The 19,607-nt window shown below is 39.7% G+C and overlaps 2 protein-coding genes across 3 annotated transcripts in view; both read right to left on the bottom strand.

Moving 5' to 3' along the window:
- The window catches only part of HYDIN (HYDIN axonemal central pair apparatus protein), a 419,919-nt gene extending 401,535 nt beyond the window's left edge, over positions 1-18,384 (bottom strand). The window contains 1 exon segment of the mRNA XM_055554109.1: positions 18,252-18,384. The gene's annotated coding sequence lies outside the window, so the exon portion shown is untranslated.
- Positions 10,637-18,402, bottom strand: CMTR2 (cap methyltransferase 2). Of its 2 annotated transcripts, none has more exons than XM_055554111.1 (2): positions 18,268-18,402; positions 10,637-14,186 (listed from the first exon to the last, which is right to left on the bottom strand). In XM_055554111.1, exon 2 carries the CDS (start codon positions 14,165-14,167, stop codon positions 11,867-11,869), a length of 2,301 nt encoding a protein of 766 aa, XP_055410086.1. In that variant the 5' UTR covers positions 14,168-14,186; positions 18,268-18,402; the 3' UTR covers positions 10,637-11,866. The 2 variants fall into 2 exon arrangements, with proteins under 2 accessions (XP_055410086.1, XP_055410085.1); XM_055554110.1 differs by having other exon boundaries at positions 18,252-18,385.
- Positions 18,403-19,607: the final 1,205 nt, after the last annotated feature.

Below are 19,607 nucleotides of genomic sequence, written 5' to 3'. Positions count from 1 at the left end.
TGATAGGCTACAGTCCATGGGGTCGCAAAGAGTCGGACACAACTGATCGACTTCACTTCACGTTACTAATGTGGCAACCTGTAGGTAACAGGCCAATACACGCAGTATAATTAAGAGAACAGTTAATAAGATAAGTAGGTAATATATATGCAGATCTAGTAACCTCAATTTTAAAAATTAAAAATGCCTTAAGGACCTAACAGAAGCAGAAGAGATTAAGAAGAGGTGGGCAAGAATACACAGAACTATACAAAAAAAGGTCTTAATGACCCAGATCATCACTATGCTGTGGTCACTCACCTACAGGCAGACATCCTGAAGTCTGAAGTGTGATCTAAAGTAGGCCTTAGGAAGCATTACTATGAACAAAGTGCTAGAAGTGACGGAATTCCAGATGAGCAATTTCAAATCCTAAAAGATGATACTGTTAAAGTGCTTCACTCAATGTGCCAGCAAATTCAGAAAACCTGGCAGTGGCCACAGGACTAGAAAAGGTCAGTTTTCATTCCAATCCCAAAAGAAAGACAATGCCAAAGAATGTTCAAACTACCACACAATTGCACTCATTTCACATGCTAGCAAGGTCATGCTTAAAATTTTTCAAGCGAGGCTTCAACAACATGTGAACTAGGAACTTTAAGATGTACAAGCTGGATTTAGAAAAGACAAAGGAACCAGGTATCAAATTGCCAACATCCACTGAATCATAGACAAGGCAAGGGAATTCCAGAAAAATATCTACTTCTGCTTCATTGACTACATGAAAGCCTTTGACCATATTGATCACAACAAACTGTGGAAAATTATTCAAAAGATGGGAATACCAGACCACCTTACCTGTCTCCTGAGAAGCCTGTATACAGGACAAGAAGCAACAGTTAGAACTGGATGTGGAACAACAGAGTGGTTCAAAATTGGGAAAGGAGTACATCAATGCTGTATATTGTAACCCTGCTTATTTAACTTATATGCAGAGTATATCATGCTAAATGCCGGGCTGGATGACTCACAAGCTGGAATCAAGATTGCCTGGAGAAATATCAATACTCTCAGATATTCAGATGACATCACTCTTATGGCAGAAAGCAAAGAGGAACTAAAGAGCCTCCTGATGAAGGTGAAAGAAGAGTGAAAAAGTTGGCTTAAAACTCAACATTCAAAAAACTAAGATCAAAAAAAGGGCCAAAAAACTCATTTGAAAAAAAAAAAAGATGAGATGTTTGGATGGCATCACCAACTCAAAAGACATGAGTCAGAGGAAACTCTGGGAGATAGTTAAGGACAGGGAAGCCTGGCATGATGCAGTTCATGGGGGTTGCAAAGAGTTGGACACAACTGAGCAATTGAACAACAGCAAGCATTTCTCCAGCTTATCCACAACAAACTATTCAGGAAAAAAAAAAACTATTCAGAAAAAAACAAACAGCTGACTTCAAGAACATATTATAAAGTCCAATTACTACATAATATGGTTGCTGCTGCTGCTGCTGCTGCTAAGACGCTTCAGTCGAGTCTGACTCTGTGCAACCCCATAGACAGCAGCCCACCAGGCTCCACCATCCCTGGGATTCTCCAGGCAAGAACACTGGAGTGGGTTGCCAATGCCTTCTCCAATGCATGAAAGTGAAAAGTGAAAGTGAAGTTGCTCAGTCACGTCCGACTCTTAGCGACCCCATGGACTGCAGCCTACCAGGCTCCTCCGTCCATGGGATTCTTCAGGCAAGAGTACTGGAGTGTGGTGCTATTGCCTTCTCTGCATAATATGGTTAGAAACCACTAATTTGGAATTTGTTGTTGTTGTTGTTGATATTTGGTAGGGATTTTTTTTTCTTTTGGAGGTTAATTACTTTACAATATTGTATTGGTTTTGCCATACATCAACATGAATCCACCACAGGTATACACGTGTTCCCCATCCTGAACCCCCCTCCCTCCATCCCTCTGGGTCGTCCCAGTGCACCAGCCCCAAGCATCCAGCTTTAGTAGAGCTAAAAACCAATATTCAATAGAAGCTAATGTTATTAAGTGAAAGATTGATAGAAAACTTAGTAGTGTAGAAATAAAATTAGTACCTGAATCTCTAACTAATCCTAACGTCACTGAGACAGGGCAATCAGTCATTTCGTGCTTTGTGACATGATAAAAAAAAGTATACAACACAACACTGCTTACCAAGTACCGGGGCCAAAGGCAATCAATTCTCTAGATCTAACTATCAATTCACAGAAAATGTGTGGCATAGAGATACAAGTTAAAAGATAAAATAATTAGCCAAATCCAGAATGTACAAAATTATAGAAGAGTTAAATTGGCATGGAGAAGAAAATGTTGGGAGAGGGACTCAAAAGATGGAGAGACTCTGGAGACATACTAAGTATATGCAACATCTGAGCTTTATTTGGATCCTTATTTGAATCAACTGAAAAAGCCATTTTTTAGACAAACTATAAAAATTAAACACAGACTTAAGTATTGGGTGACTATTAATTTTGTCAGGTGTGGTATGTTACAGATATTTGTTTTAAAACACTCCAAGAAAAAAAAAGTGGAAGAATAAAATAAGTTTTAACAAAATATAGATAGTTATTGAAGCTGGGTGAAGGTACATGGGAGGGTTGTTACCTAGTTTTAATGTTGCATATGTTTTAAAGTTTTATGTAATTTTTAAAAAATCACATAATATTCTATAGACATCTGTATTGACAATCTGAGATATAAAATCAGTATATCATTATGCCTTGCCCTTGAGTTTGTAATTCTGGTAAAAATGAAAGAATGGAGAAAATAAAGAAAGAACAATGTAAGTACCACTAAAATGGAATATCATCTTTACAAATCGTGAATTACTAAGTTATGCTCTTAAAATTTATATAATGCTGTACACATCAACTAGCCTTCCTCAGTGATCAGTGCAAAGAAATAGAAGAAAATAGAATGAGAAAGACTAGAGATCTCTTCAAGAGAATTAGAGATACCAAGGCAACATTTCATGCAAAGATGGGCTCAATAAAGGACAGAAATGGTATGGACCTAACAGAAGCAGAAGATATTAAGAAGAGGTGGCAAGAATACACAAAAGAACTGTACAAAAAGGATATTCACGACCAAGATAATCATGATGGTGTGATCACTCACCTAGGAATGTGAAGTCAAGTGGGCCTTAGAAAGCATCACTACAAACAAAGCTAGTGGAGGTGATGGAATTCCAGTTGAGTGATTTCAAATCCTGAAAGATGATGCTGTGAAAGTGCTGCATTCACTATGCCAGCAAATTTGGAAAACTCAGCAGTGGCCACAGGACTAGAAAAGGTCAGTTTCATTCCAATTCCAAGGAAAGGCAATGCCAAAGAATGCTCAAATACCACACAATTGCACTCATCTCACATGCTAGTAAAGTAATGCTCAAAATTCTCCAAGCCAGGCTTCAACAATACGTGAACCATTAACTTCCAGACGTTTAAGCTGGTTTTAGAAAAGGCAGAGGAACCAGACATCAAATTGCCAACATCCGCTGGATCATCAAAACAGCAACAGAGTTCCAGAAAAACATCTATTTGCTTTATTGACTATCCCAAAGACTTTCACTGTGTGGATCACAATAAACTGTGGAAAATTCTGAAAGAGATGGGAATACCAGACCATCTGACCTGCCTCCTGAGAAATCTGTATGCCGGTCAGGAAGGAACAGTTAGAATTGGACATGGAACAAGAGACTGGTTCCAAATAGGAAAAGGAGTACATCAAGGCTGTATATTGTCACCCTGCTTATTTAACTTATATGCAGAGTACCTCATGAGAAATGCTGGCCTGGATGAAGCAGAACCTGGAATCAAGATCGCTGGGAGAAATATCAATAACTTCAGATATGCAGATGAACCCACCCTTACAGCAGAAAGAGAAGAAGAACTAAAGAGCCTCTTGATGAAAGTGAAAGAGGAGAGTGAAAAAGTTGGCTTAAAGCTCAACATTCAGAAAACGAAGATCATGGCATCCGGTCCCATCACTTCATGGGAAATAGATGGAGAAACATAAAGCAGTGAGAGACTTTATTTTTGGGGTGTCCCAAATCACTGCAGATGGTGACTGCAGCCATGAAATTAAAAGATGCTTGTTCCTTGGAAGGGAAAGTTATGAACAACCTAGACAGCATATTAAAAAGCAGAGACATTACTTTGCCTACAAAGGTCCATCTAGTCAAAGCTATGATTTTTCCAGTGGTCATGTATGGATGTGAGAGTTGGACTATAAAGAAAGCTGAGAACTGAAGAATTGATGCTTTTGAACTGTGGTGTTGGAGAAGACTCTTGAGAGTCACTTGACCTGCAAGGAGATCCAACCAGTCCATCCTAAAGGAAATCAGTCCTGAATATTCATTGGAAGGACGGATGTTGAAGCTGAAAATCTTACTTTGGCCACCTGATGCAAAGAGCTAACTCATTTGAAAAGAACCTGATGCTGGGAAAGATTGACGTGGGAGGAGAAGGGGATGACAGAGGATAGATGGTTGGATGGCATCACTGACTCAATGGACATGAGTTTGCATAAGCTCCAGGAGTTGGTGGTGGACAGGGAGGCCTGGCATGCTGCAGTCCATGGGGTCGCAGAGTCGGACATGACTGAGCGACTGAACTGTGCATCAACCATACCTCAGTAGTGTGTTGTTAGTCATTCAGTTGTGTCTGACTCTTTGCAACTGCGTGGGCTGTTAGTTCACCAGGCTCCTCTGTCCATGGGATTCTCCAGGTAAGAATACTGGAGTAGATAGCTATACCCTCTCCAAGGGATCCTTCTGCCTCAGGGATCAAAACGAGGTCTACTGCATTGCAGGCAGAATTCTTTACCATCTGAACCACCAGGGAAGCCCTATACTTCATTAAAATATATATACTACAAATAAAATGTTTTAGAGAATAGAAAAATCAATTAATTTCAAATTGAACAACCCAAAAAGTATGTGCAATAAAAATAGCTCCAGGAACAGACTAACATTACTAGAGTTATTAAATAGTTGCAGGAATAATGTTTACTCTAAAAAAAAAAAAAAAAAGGAAATTTTTTAGGATGTTTGTGCTTGTTTTGAATTTTCTAAGCTAGCCTAATAGAAAGACTAATTTTTCAGCCCTGGAGTTCACTGGCAACAGAACAGAAACTCCCAAAAGTCTAGACAATAAAAGCACATCTGTCTTGCCCAGTAAATTAATTAGGTGTTGACATACAATCTTAAAGAGGAAAACAATGTAGATATACATGTAAACAAAATAGGGTTATCCACAAAGCTATGAAGACTTTTTAAAATAAAAGTATCTGCTCAACATAGTGTACATAAATAGTTTAGAGAAAAAGAACGATCTCGACAAATGTGTTTAACTATGTCATAAAAAATTTAAGCCACAAACCAACAATGTGGCTGCAATATTCAGTTCAGTTGCTCAGTCATGTCCGACTCTTTGCAACCCCTGTCAGGCTTCCCTGTCCACCACCAATTCCCAGAGCTTACTCAAACTCATGTCCATTCAGTCTGTGATACCATCCATCTCATTCTCTGTCATCCCCTTCTCCTCCTGCCTTCAATCTTTCCTAGCATCAGGGTCTTTTCCAGTGAGTGGGTTCTTTGCATCAGGTGTCATGATGGAGATATCAAGGGTCATGGTGAAGAGTTCTGACAAGTGCGGTCCACTGGAGAAGGGAATGGCAAACCACTTCAGAATTCTGGCCTTGAGAACCCCATGAACAGTATGAAAAGGCATAAAGATATGACACCGAAAGATGAACTCCCCAGGTCGGTAGGTGTCCAATATGCTACAGTGAAGAAATAACTCCAGAAAGAATGAAGAGTCAGAGCCAAAGCAAAAACAACACCCAGGTGTGGATGTCTGGTGATGGAAGTCAAGTCTGATGCTGTAAAGAGCAATATTGCATAGGAACCTGGAATGTTAGATCCATGAATCAAGGCAAATTGGAAGCGGTCAAACAGGAGATGGCAAGAGTGAACATCAACATTTTAGGAATCAGCAACTAAAATGTACTGGAACGAATGAATTTAACTCAGATGACCATTATATCTATGTGGGCAATAATCCCTTAGAAGAAATGAAGTAACCATCATAGTCAATAAAAGAGTCTCAAATGCAGTTCTTGGGTGCAACCTCAAAAACGACAGAATGATCTCTGCTCGATTCCAAGGCAAACCATTCAGTATCACAGTAATCCAAGTCTATGCCCCAACCAGTAATGCTGAAGAAGCTGAATGGTTCTATGAAGACCTATTAGACTTTCTAGAACTAACGCCAAAAAAAGATGTCCTTTTCATTATAGGGGACTCGAAAGCAAAAGTAGAAAGTCAAGAGACACCTGGAATAACAGGCAAATTTGGCCTTGGAGTACAAAATGAAGCAGAGCAAAGGCTAACAGAGTTTTGCCAAGAGAATGCTCTGGTCACAGCAAATACTCTTTTCCAACAAAACAAGAGAAGACTCTACAGATGGACATCACCAGATGGCTGCAATATTAAATATTATTAAATCCCTGATAACAGGTTAAACTCATGCTCCTGCACTTGGTGTAAGTGAACACAGAATGACTACACCAGGTTAATCTATTAGGCTGCTATAAAGACATGACAATCAAGATCTTCAGCAAATTAGAGGAACACTGTGTTTGTAATTGAGTATATAACCTTTTGGGCTTCCCAGGTGGCACTAGTGGTAAAGAACCTGCCTGCCAATGCAGGAGACTAAGAGACGCAGGTTTGATCCTTGAGTCAGGAAGATCCCCTGGAGGCAGGCACAGCAACCCACTCCAGTATTCTTGCCTGGTAAATCCCCATAGACATGGGAGTCTGGAGGGCTACAATCCATAGGGTCACAGAGTTGGACAGGGCTGAGAAAAGCATCTATTTCTGCTTTATTGACTATGCTAAAGCCTTTGATTGTGTGGATCACAATAAACTGTGGAAAATTCTGAAAGAGATGGGAATACCAGACCACCTGATCTGCCTCTTGAGAAATTTGTATGCAGGTCAGGAAGCAACAGCTAGAACTGGACATGGAACAAGAGACTGGTTCCAAATAGGAAAAGGAGTTCATCAAGGCTGTATATTGTCACCCTATTTCTTTAACTTATATGCAGAGCACATCATGAGAAACGCTGGACTGGAGGAAGCACAAGCTGGAATCAAGATTGCTGGGAGAAATATCAATAACCTCAGATATGCAGATGACACCACCCTTATGGCAGAAGGTGAAGAGGAACTGAAAAGCCTCTTGATGAAAGTGAAAGTGGAGAGTGAAAAACTTGGCTTAAAGCTCAACATTCAGAAAATGAAGATCATGGCATCCGGTCCCATCACTTCATGGGAAATAGATGGGGAAACAGTGGAAACAGTGTCAGACTTTATTTTTCTGGGCTCCAAAATCACTGCAGATGGTGACTGCAGCCATGAAATTAAAAGACGCTTACTCCTTGGAAAGAAAGTTATGACCAACCTAGATAGCATATTCAAAAGCAGAGACATTACTTTGCCAACAAAGGTCCATCTAGTCAAGGCTATGGTTTTTCCTGTGGTCATGTATGGATGTGAGAGTTGGACTGTGAAGAAGGCTGAGCGCTGAAGAATTGATGCTTTTGAACTGTGGTGTTGGAAAAGACTCTTGAGAGTCCCTTGGACTGCAAGGAGATCCAACCAGTCCATTCTGAAGGAGATCAGCCCTGGGATTTCTTTGGCGGGAATGATGCTGAAGCTGAAACTCCAGTACTTTGGCCACCTCATGCGAAGAGTTGACTCATTGGAAAAGACTCTGATGCTGGGAGGGATTGGGGGCAAAAGAAGGGGACGACAGAGGATGAGATGGCTGGATGGCATCACTGACTCGATGGACGTGAGTCTGAGTGAAGTCCGGGAGTTGGTGATGGATAGGGAGGCCTGGCGTGCTGCGATTCATGGGGTTGCAAAGAGTCAGACACGACTGAGCGACTGATCTGATCTGAAGCAACTTAGCACACACGCACATACAACCTTTATGTGAACATAAGCTGATTACACTTTTACATAAAATTTTCAGTTGAATGAAACCAAATGCTAACCTATGCTCAGTGACTGGTAATTTCCAAATATTTTCACTAAAATATTTCATATTCATAAAGAAAAGTTGGTATCTTCCATATTTGCGGTTACAAATCAAAACGTTCCAATATAAACTTGTGCTTATCTAAAGATAAGTTACTTTCATTTTCTGTACTGGCCAAAACTAAGAAAAAACAACAGAATGAGGAGAAAAATTCCTTATTAAAAACATTAATATAAACTGTTTTATATAAAGTGTGCACTGATTAGAAATACAAAATCATAAATTTATTGAGGATTATTGTTTTAATCACATGCCCTAAAACATACCAAGATATTATAAGCGACTATACGCAGCATCGACCTTTTAGCTTTTTGGTACTTGGCCATTAGGCCAACCAGAAAAGCATCTACTATCCAAAAAGAAATTTATTCGGGAACCTTGAAATTTTTGTTTTATAGTTAATTCTGCTAAGATCAGCCAGAAATGAGTTTTAATCTAACTTAAGGAAAAAAAAAAAAAAAAAGTGGGGAGGCCTATTACCAAATAATTGAGTCTCTGTGCAGTAGTAACTATGTATAAACAAATATTCAGCCAGGCCCTGCAAATCTGTAGTACCATCTATGTATAATAATTTTTCATCATTTTAATAAAGGATATACTAGATATTACTATATTAAATCTAAAGGGAATTTAAGACCTAATTATAACAGTGTAATTAATGGTTTTATTTTTTTATTAGGCTTCCCCAGTGGCTCAGCAGTAAAGAATCTGCCTCCTACAACACAGGAGATGTGGCAGGAGCCATGGGTTTGATCCCTGGGTCAGGAAGATCCACAGGAGAAGAGATCCACTCCAGAGATCCAGGTTTTTGCCTGGAAAACCTGGACACAGGAGCCTAGTGGGCTATAGAACATAAAAATTAACAGAAAATCTCTCATGCTTCGGTTAAAATCTTTATAAGCATGTACTGGTTTTATAAAAAGTAATAATCATTTATTGCTTAAAATGACTCAAAAAACTGAAACAAAACTAAAACATCTCCTTTTTCTTACTTTTATCTTAAAAAGCAAAAATACACTAAACAAAATACAGTGCCATTTCTAAAGAACCAATGAAAAATATTAAGTATTTAAACAACAAAAATAAGAATTTAATTGGGTTTATAATCAACACTTTCATTCTAAAAAAGTGAGGTATTTCATATACTCACACCACAGTACCTTAACAAATGTTAAAAATATTCAATTAAATATCTGGAAATAAAAGATAAGGTTTAAATATTTAAAAGGACTTGTATTCTCATCAAAGATTAAATAAAATAACAAAAGCATGAAGATTTTTTTCAACTCCTCTAATAACGTGTTACTTTTGTTCCATTTAGTTATCTTCAGAGTAGAAAAAACTTTTAATGCAAATCTTTTTAAACAAAATAATGACTATAAAGATGGACAAAGTCCACAAATTTTGATTTTACATTGACCCAGAAATTTTCAAAACTTTGACATTAGCATGATATATAAAACCCCCCACTAAAATACAAGACTTTTCTCTTGGAAAACATAAGACAATATTGAAGAAATTAAGTGTATTTTAAGACCACTTTCTCTGAGTTTGTCAGGAAACACAACTGTGATATTTAAATTTCCTGGCTGTTAAAAATTCTTTTCAAAAAACATCACAATTAAGTCAAAAATTTCAAGACCCCCGAAAATTTTTAATAACAGTAACTACTACCTTGATAACCTACACAAATCATCTCATCTTATGGTCTTCCTCTACTTTCTCATCCATTTCTCAGACATTATTTTTCCTTCCCTTTTTCTCAGAGCAATTTCTACAGATCACTGGTACCTGTCAGCTACACCCCATTCAATTCAAATCTTCCTTGAGTTCTATCTCACGTCTAGAGCAACTCTGAATTCAGTAAGCCAGATGAAAAGCAACTGATCCCAAACACTGATTAAAAACCAAATACATTCTAGTATACACCAGTATGTTACATATCCCAACACAGGTTAACAGTAAAAACAACTAAGCATTCAATACTTATTTGAGGGGCTTAAAGTTTTAATATCAGAACCTGGCCCTAGGCTTTCAACTTCATTCTAATCAAATAGTTAAAACAGGTAAAAATAAACTGAGTCACTGTATTGGACCACATTAACCAAGGCATAAAGTCTATTTAAGTGCAAAATGGTTTCCCAAGAGTGGTTTTTAATTCTCTCTTGGTAACCAATTTTCTATCAGATGTCTACCATTACACAACTGTAACCGCTTTCATAAAGTCACCAGTAGGAAATCACATTTCTTTCAGAAATCTACCTCCAACACTCACATCCTCCCTGTCAAGAACTAAATATAACCTCTTCCTCTGTCCCTTAAGTATTCCATTTCTTTCCCGAAGTAGAGCTTCTGTAAATATTGCAACATTAAGGAATAAATTTTAATGAATACAAATCAGAGAAAATGAAGGAACATTAGATTCCATTAAAGCTTTCCTTAAAAAAAAGTGTTTCCAAGTTATATTTTTAAATTCCCCTATGATTCTCTTTAAAAGAACGAACACAAAATTTCTCTGCTAATGACTTTATTCATGAATCTATAATGGAACTCAAAATAGCAAAGAACATGAAAAACTTCAGGTTAATATTCATCAACAAAATACATCAAAGAATATTTATTTTTTTATATAACTAACAAAAATCTCTAAAATGCACATGTGAAAATACAAATATATCACCTTGTGAAATTTCAAAGTACAAAGATCTGCTTAACATAGTTGGCCATAATAGCCTGATTATATTGACACATACATTTAATGCAAAAGAAATCAAACATAACTGAAAAATAAACATCACATGGTTAATCTTTTGGTAAAGTGCTACTTTCATATGGAAAAAAGGATTTGTGAAGATTGAAAAAACGTTCATGTTATACCATCATTCTCAAAGTGCCAAAATTTCTCAGTATTCACTACGTTCATCACATTTGTATGTCCCCAATATGAGACCATCAACATTATTTTGCAATTTAAAAAAAATCTTTTTGTTCACACATTATTTCCTGGAAGCTAAAATCACCACTCCATTGCTAAATGAAACTTTTCACTCATATAAGACTGTTTTGGACACAGTAATTCTTCATTGTTTTAAATATGATCTTTGGTTTAAAGCTGTCCTGATAGCCTTTCTAATTGGACTTTAGTTAGTAAAATATTTATAAAACAGCACAGTAGCTTCATTTGAACCACACAAGTAAATTGGATCAGTGGCCTGAACACAATGAATGGCACATATCAAGATGTCTAGAATGATGAGTTCCCCAAACTAGTAACGGACATGGTCAATATTAAAGGAAATTAATGTTGCTGAGGAGTGGCTCATCTCTTTTCATCAAAGACCTCTATCAATTCATAACAGTATTAGCCATTGAGAGAAAATTAGTTGGAAAAAAAAATCTAACCTGAAGCACACAGGTGCAAATCTTAAGCAGATAAATAAAACCAACTAAACTGCATATGCACGCATGGTATGTCCAAGCTTATACACACTTCTCTGCATGAGGCTGAATACCATCATTACATATCTTCTACCATATAGGAAGCTCTATGCCTGTGTGTGTTTATACCCTAGAGGTCAGACTAGCTGATGGGTTTTCCAGAAAAAAAGTGAGACTTTAAATGATGCAAAACTTAGCCTTTCTTCAAAACAGAAGGTTTTAAATTAATAGCAAAGGAATGCAATAACAATGGAAACTGTAAGAAGCCATCAAGTTAAATCTCAGAAAGGATGAGATCAACTTCATAACTGAAGGCTGCCGATGATTTCTTCTCTCTCTCCTTGAATAATCAAATGCAAGTACCTTTTAGCAATGGCAGCATTCAAATCCCACAAAAAATCAAGTAGTGCGCCCTTAAGGAGCACCTCCATTGGCACAAACTGTAAAACCTGCTGGGGTGCCTCAGTGTTAACCAAATCTCTCAACAATTCATTCACATTTTGCAGATACTGGAAAACTGGGTTTGGAAGATCCTGATAACCAACACAAAGCAGGACTGCACAAGTCTTCAGGGGCTCAGAGGATATGGGACAAGAAAATGTGATGAATCTAAAACAGCTGTGGAGTACAAAGATCAAACCAGCCATAAACCTTGTAAAACAAGAAAGTATAGGCAAAATCATAACATCTCCTGTATGAAGCTGCTGCAAGGAATGTAGTACGCAGTCCAAAAATAATTGCTGGTAAGTGGGGTCTCCATCATGAAGCAATGAACAGCTAAAAGTCATGAGTGCAGCTGATTCCAAGAGTCGAACTTCCAATGGTATGGGCATTTTGATATTATGGAGAGCTGGGAAGCCCACTAGCAGGCACTTTATCTGGGTGCTGGGTTCTTCATCCTGATGATCCTGAAGGCACTTGGTAAGGCTAAACAACTCAGAAAATATCAATTCTTCAGAAAAAACGTGACAAGAACAACAATGCTGCTGTTTTGGCCTAAACTTAAGATCAGAATTCAAGGCTCCTCCTAATGACTTTTCAACTGATTCATTAAGAGCCTTTAAAATCTCACCATCACAGAAAGGAGAACACTTTACCTTTGGCAGTTTCTTTCCCTGTAAAACCTGCCATAAGTGACACTCAAGATTGAAAGCTGTCCCTTCCAAAAGAGAACTTTGCCCAGGATGATACGTAGCATGTTCTTCAGCCCAACTGTTAAAGTACCCTTTGGCCACCTTATCTTTCCAGGAAAGGGTTTCCAGCATTTTCCTTTCATTGTAGGTTTTAAAATATCTGTTTCTCTGCCCAAACCATTTTGTATTTGTACTACAGCCAATATTAGATTTTTTCACTAGCCAGTTATTTCTGGAAAGAGGCTTCAATTGAAACTTTTGCATGAAATACTGAACAGCATAGTCCCTTAAGCTATTCAGCTTTGCTTGTTCCCGTTTTCCCATGCACTCAAACAGACGAATGTTCTCAGAAATAGTCTCTAGTTGGTATTTATGAAAGAATGTGCAACATTCTTCATGTTTTCTAAGAAAAGATTCTGGAATCATGTGATGGGGAAAGAGAGCTTTCTTGGTCATTTCAGACCCAAAATTCAGCACCATCTTAGATAAAAGAGGATAGATTGTCTCTCTTCCCTTATAGTAGAGACATACCACATAGACTTCTGAGTTTCCTGCCTTGCTAGTAGCTGGTTTGAAAACATGAACTTGATCAAAAGAACAGTTTAGTAGGTACATAAGATTTATGGAACAATGTTCAAACAAAGTAAACATCTTCAGAACAAAAGAGCCACCATTTCCAAGAGTCATCAGAGCAGTGACAGCTTCACAGTAATGCAAACAAGAGACTAAAGCTTCTTGTTCACCTGGGTTTCCTTGGCAATCAAAACTTCCGTCTGCAGTGATCAAGTGAATGGTACCCATACTGTTTATGAAATTCTGAAGTCCAGTCAGATATTTCAAGGTCATGATATCACCAGTGTTATCTGGACCAAAGTACCAGCAACGCAAGGTATTTGCAATAAGTCGGTCATCCATAATCATCGTAAGATTGTCATTTGCCTCATGGTAAGGATTCAGAGTATTAGCTACCCAATTCCAATCACAGGGGAATCGATGGGATTTTAAGTAGTGATTGAGACTAGCTATAAAAGCTCCAGGAGCTTCACAAAGGTGTAGAGAATTCAGTTTTCCGTTCTGAAAAGCTTCCTGTGGAATAAGTGGAAAGCTGCACAAAATTTCATGAAACTTACACCATGCTTGAGTACAAAGTTCAGCATTTACAGATTTTCTCACATGAGAAATTATTTTCCCAGCTTTGTTAGTGAAAGCCGTGTGCTCATGCCACTCATCCAATTTCTTATCACTCAGTAGGTTTTTCACTTCATTTAGGGAGTTCTTCAAGTCAAGGAATGCACTGAATTCCGTGTGGTCACAGGTGAAAATCTCACTGGGATCTGGTAACTGCCACTCATTATTAAGTGGTTTGCCATAAGAAAAGTTCTTGGCAAAGAGTTCAAAAATGTCAGCAAGAACATCTGGGCTGAATGTCTCAGGACTTGAACCCAGTGGTTGCTTTCTGCACTTACTCATTTTCAAATCAAATTAAAATCTAGAAAAAGAAAACACACAATTAAGTGAATCAAATTTTATTAGTGAGTGAAATCTAATCCACAGCAAACTGGATCACAATCATGACAAATCACATAAAATAGGTACATAATGTGAATACAATGCATTACATATTGAGGCAGTTTGAAATAGAGAAAGAATAAAAGCACTGATGTCCAATAAACCTAGGCTCAAATTCCAGTACTGTTATTTACAGCTTAGTAAAGTGGCCATGGGTAAATAACTTTACATCAGTTCTTCTTTAAAAACTTGAGGTATTATTTTTTAAGATGAGGATGAAACATGTTAGCATACACGAAAGAACATTCATCAGTGAATGGCAGCTCCTATTACCAAAGTAACCCACCTAGTTCCTCCCCAAAGTTCTGAACCCATGGCTGAGACCACCACCCACAGGGACCCAAACACATGCTTAGAGGAAGATTTATCCTTTTGCTCAAACTATTAACAAATGACTTTTAGCTCTGTTTTTTAGCTCCCTCCAAATCTCACTTCCTTCCAGGAGACTCCAGCACCTGAACCCAGCACCGGTCCAGCTATGACCTCTCTGTCCCCACCCACTTAAACTCACCTATGAGGACTGCCAAATATGTCCACCCACTTAAACTCACCTATGAGGACTGCCAAATATGTCCTCTGTCCAGGTTTGACTCCTGCTAAGTCATGCACTTTGGTGGTACCAAATCACCTTTACAGGCCACCCACCAGCAAACACCCGTCACCGCACTACTTGTCAACTGTGGTGAACTTGACAGGTTAGCCTCTCACTCAGCACTGAAACTGACCTACAGTTCACCCTAAACTTCAGACTCTAAACTTCAGACTCCTGCCTCATATGATCGGTCAGACAGCTCCATGTTTATATTATAAAATATTATCTTTTTATTGCCACAAAAATTTAATATACTTTGATAGAATAATTTTAAACTGAAGAAATATCCTTAATGAATATATAAATTACAAATAGTCACTCTACATTGTGTGCTCTAATACTGTCTAAGAAACCAAAAACATCTGTCCACTGGAAACGGAAAGGGGTGCAAGAGAAGGAAGCAAGGCTTAATGGTATAGTGTTGGAAAAGTTCTAAATTCCAGCAGAGACAGCAATGAGTATTACATGGTACTTGTTGGCAGTGTTAATCAACAGGTGCTTCAGTTCATGACTTCTGCGTTTATTTAGCATATTCAATACATACTACATCAGTATGAAGATTAAAACAGGAGCTAAAAGACAAGTGAGCACCACAATAAACAGTAACAAAAGAAGGCTGCATTCCATTAGCATTTACTTTGTCCTCAAAATACTTTTTCATCCTTTTATATTTTGTTTAAATTACTTACAAGTCTGTCTGTGCCCTTCTGTGCTCAGTCGCTCAGTTGTGTCTGACTCTTTGCGACCCCATGAACTGTAGCCCACCAGGCTCCTCTGTCCATGGGGATTCTCCAGGCAAGAATACTGGAGTGGGTTGCCATGCCCTCCTCCAGGGGATCGTTCAAACCCAGGGATTGAACCCAGGTCTCCTGCATTGCACGAAGATTCTTTACTGTCTGAGCCACCAGGAAAGCCCACGAGCTCGCAAACTTCCTGAAGTAACATTTATCTTAGTCATTTCTGTTTGCCACCATATATTTACCCCAGAATTGTGGATAACAGTCACAATTACCTATTAATGTATTTTTCTTACCTTAGATCTATTTTGTTTTTTGTTTTTTTACTGTTAGAATATTTAGACAAACTTCTGAAAGAAGGCAAAAAGGAAGCATTTTCATATTCACTAAAATTTTAATTAAAAGTAAATGCACGAGTACTACAACAAGTTATTCTGTCCTAATTCACACTTTGCTTACTGGAAACTACAACTTTTAGATTTCAACTATATTCTATTTTGGAAAAAGTCTGACTTTAGTCATTAACTTCACATACCAATTAATGGCTGTAAGTAAGCTCTGAAATCTTACCTAAGCTAATAAGTAATTACTTTCACAGGAGAACAACTAAAGTGATTCAAACACTCCACTGTTCTTCCCACCTATACCTGTGGAACATGGACCAAAATTATATATTTATAATAAACTGTATATCATGTTGAAATGGAGAAGGCAAGGGCACCCCACTCCAGTACTCTTGCCTGGAAAATCCCATGGACGGAGGAGCCTGGTAGGCTGCAGTCCATGGGGTTGTTAAGAGTCGGACACGACTGAGCAACTTCACTTTCACTTTTCACTTTCATGCATTGGAGGAGGAAATGGCAACCCACTCCAGTGTTCTTGCCTGGAGAATCCCAGGGACAGGGGAGCCTGGTGGGCTGCCAACTATGGGGTCACACATAGTCAGACACGACTGAAGTGACTGAGCATAGCACAGCATAGCATGTTGAAAAATGTTCAGGCTGATAACACACACCTTATCCAAACACTGTTTCCTACTACCAAATTCCCAGAATCCAACTGCTTCTCACTCACTCCAGATACCAACCTTCTGATTAGAAACACTTGTCAACTCTCTTCTGAACTACTGACACAGTCTTCTCACTCCTCTCTTTGCTTCTACCCTTGCCTCCGCCATTCTATTCTGAAACACACCCATTAGAGCGACTTAGCAGCAGCAGGAGCAGTAGAGTAACTCTGAAAAAGCTAAGTTAGATTGTATGGCTGCTCTGCTCAAAACTGTGCTGCCATGGCTCCCCATTTCACTCAAAGTGCGTAAGTGCCAAAGTCTTTACTATATAGCCTACAAGGCCCTTGAAGATGTCTGTTCTCCAGCCCCACCCCATGTCTAACCTAATTTTCTCCTACTACCCCTTTTTCTCATTGTGTTGCAGCCCCACAGGCTCTCTTGCTGTTCACTTAAAAGCCCAGACACACAGCAAGAGGAGTCTGGACAGTCAGTCCCTCCACCTGGAATGCTCTTCCCTTCCCTTATCTCCTTCAAGAATTTACAGAAGTGTCATTTTTTCTATGAAGCCTAAGTTGCCATTCTAATTTCAAATTGCATCTTCCATTAACAATGGTAAAGGTAAGAACTTTGCTGTTTTTTCCTATGACACTCTTTTCCTTCTAACATGTGAAAGTGAAAAAGTGAACGTGAAGTCACTCAGTCGTGTCCAACTCTTTGCGACCCCCATGGACTGTGGAGCCAGGCTCCACTGGAAATTTTCCAGGAAAGAGTACTGGAGTGGGTTGCCATCTCCTTCTCCAGGGGATCTTCCCGACCCAGGAAATGAACCCGGGTGTCCAGCATATCAGGCAGATACTTTACCGTCTGAGCCACCAGGGAATTTACTTATTTATGTTTACTATTTTTTATGCCTTCCCAAAACTACAACCTAAGCTGCAATGGGCAGGGATCTTTGTTTTCTTTACTCACTTATTAAGAAGTAAGAACTGTGCTCAGTACACAGAAAGCATTCAGTAAGTATTCATGGAATAACTAAAGAGGTTCTCCGAAAGGGATATCAGACTAGCCCAAAAGGCGTGCCTCTGACCAGGTTCTGAATATAAGTCTTAGCTAAGGACTTCAACGTCACTCTAGCACCTCACACAAAACAAAAACAAAAATGCATATGTTTACGAGATACAAGGAAAAAGTTTTCAGTATGATCCTCTGGAAAAGGTTCCTCTGTCCCTCTTATGAAAGAGCTTTGTGGCATCATCATTCTGCTACGAGGGTCAGTTTTATCATTGCTGTTTTGCAGAATTGAGTAGGAAGTTATATACCCCTGCCCAAAGCCACGAAGGGAATACCCGCAAAATTCACCGGACTAACACAGTCTCATTAATAGTTGTTACTCCTCCAGTTAACACTTGCAAAGGAATTTTAGAAGTGCCAACAGCTCCACCTCCTCACAGCAACAGCGAAAATAATGCCTAGTGTGTATCCAGCGCCTTACTTTGCGCCAGGGGCACCCAAAACCTCGTTTCCTCTAGGTGGAAATGAGTCTCAAGTTCCATTCGAGCGGCCCAGTCCCTGACCCGGCCCAAGCCTCTGCCTAATTCACTGTAAAGTCGAAGGAAGACCCAGGTTCAGAAAGTGGGCTTGGATTACCTTCGCTCACGCCCACCTTAGCCCCCAGAGTCTAGAGAGGCTGCGCTTCACTCGCTTTGCTCACTCAAGGAGGGCATTCTCCACTTCCACTCCTGGGGATGATTCCCAAGAGCATCTCTACTTCAGGTCTTCCGAGCCCCCGGCACTGGGATGGGAGGTGGCGCGCCGGAAGGTCGAGAAGGAGGAAGGAGCGGCCCTAAGAACACGCAGACCGGAAGCACACCTCCAGTCCGCGCCGCCGCGAGACCCCGGCGGACGGAGGCCCAAAGTCCCGAACACACGCACTGCGCGTGCGCCTCAAGGCTGAGCTGGCGTCTTACGTCAACGTTACGCACGTCGGCGATGCTCGTAAGAGACCTCTGCTCTCTCGGTTTCGTTTCTCCGCTGGGTGCTGAAGCTGGGAAGCGCCAGCCCCCCCGCCCAACGGCCGCTATGGCAACTGCGCGCTCACACCGAGCGTCCTTTGGCCCCGCCCCCCGAAGGTGGAGGCGTGGAATGGGGCGAGGACAACCTGTCCCAGACACGCTGGCCCCGCCCACCTGGGCCCTGGACGCCCGAGGTTCTCTCCTTTTGCTGTAGCATTTAGCTCTTAGCACTGGCTGAGTTAAAACTGGTGCTCAGAAGAACATGAGGTTAAAAAGCCAAACTAGGGAAACTACAAAAACACTGTTATCATAACATACATATACTTATAAACGAATAAGACAACCTCCCCGGAAAAGGAAATGGCAACCCACTCCAGAACCCTTGCCTAGAAAAATCCCATGGACAGAGGAGCCCGGTAGGCTACAGTCCCGCAAAGAGTCAGACATGACTGAGCGACTTCACTTTCACTTTTCACTTTCACAAGATAACCTCAAAGAAAAATGGGAGAAGACTGAACAGGCCATTCAAAAAGCAAAATAACCGATAAGGATATAGTACAAAGCTATTTGGGCTTCCTGATAGCTCAGTTGGTAAAGAATTTGCCTGCAATGCGGGAGACCTAGGTTCGACCCCTGGGTTGGGAAGATTCCCTGGAGAAAGGAAAGGCTACCCACTCCAGTATTCTGGCCTGGAGAATTCCATGGACTGTATAGTCTATGGGGCTGCAAAGAGTCAGACACAACTGAGTGACTTTCACTTCACAAAGCTATTTGACTTTAAAAAATAATAATAATAAATAAGGTTTATTTTCACTCAACTTAGCAAATAGTTTAAAAGATCTGAAATGGCTATTGGTGAGAATATGGAAAACAAGTTTACATATTTTGGGGGAGAGCAAAAACTGTTACTACCTTACAGAACGCAAGGCCTTCCCTGGTGGCTCAGTGGGTAAAGAATCCACCTGCAATGCGGGAGACCTGGGGTTCAATC

Source organism: Bubalus kerabau, chromosome 17 (assembly GCF_029407905.1).
Source record: "Bubalus kerabau isolate K-KA32 ecotype Philippines breed swamp buffalo chromosome 17, PCC_UOA_SB_1v2, whole genome shotgun sequence".
Taxonomy (NCBI): Eukaryota; Metazoa; Chordata; class Mammalia; order Artiodactyla; family Bovidae; genus Bubalus; species Bubalus kerabau.
This window is presented reverse-complemented; position numbering and strand designations above follow the sequence as displayed.

Bases quoted from the DNA above. Each gene is read 5' to 3' on its own strand.
- CMTR2 (XM_055554111.1), bottom strand. From the start codon at position 14,167: ATGAGTAAGTGCAGAAAGCAACCACTGGGTTCAAGTCCTGAGACATTC.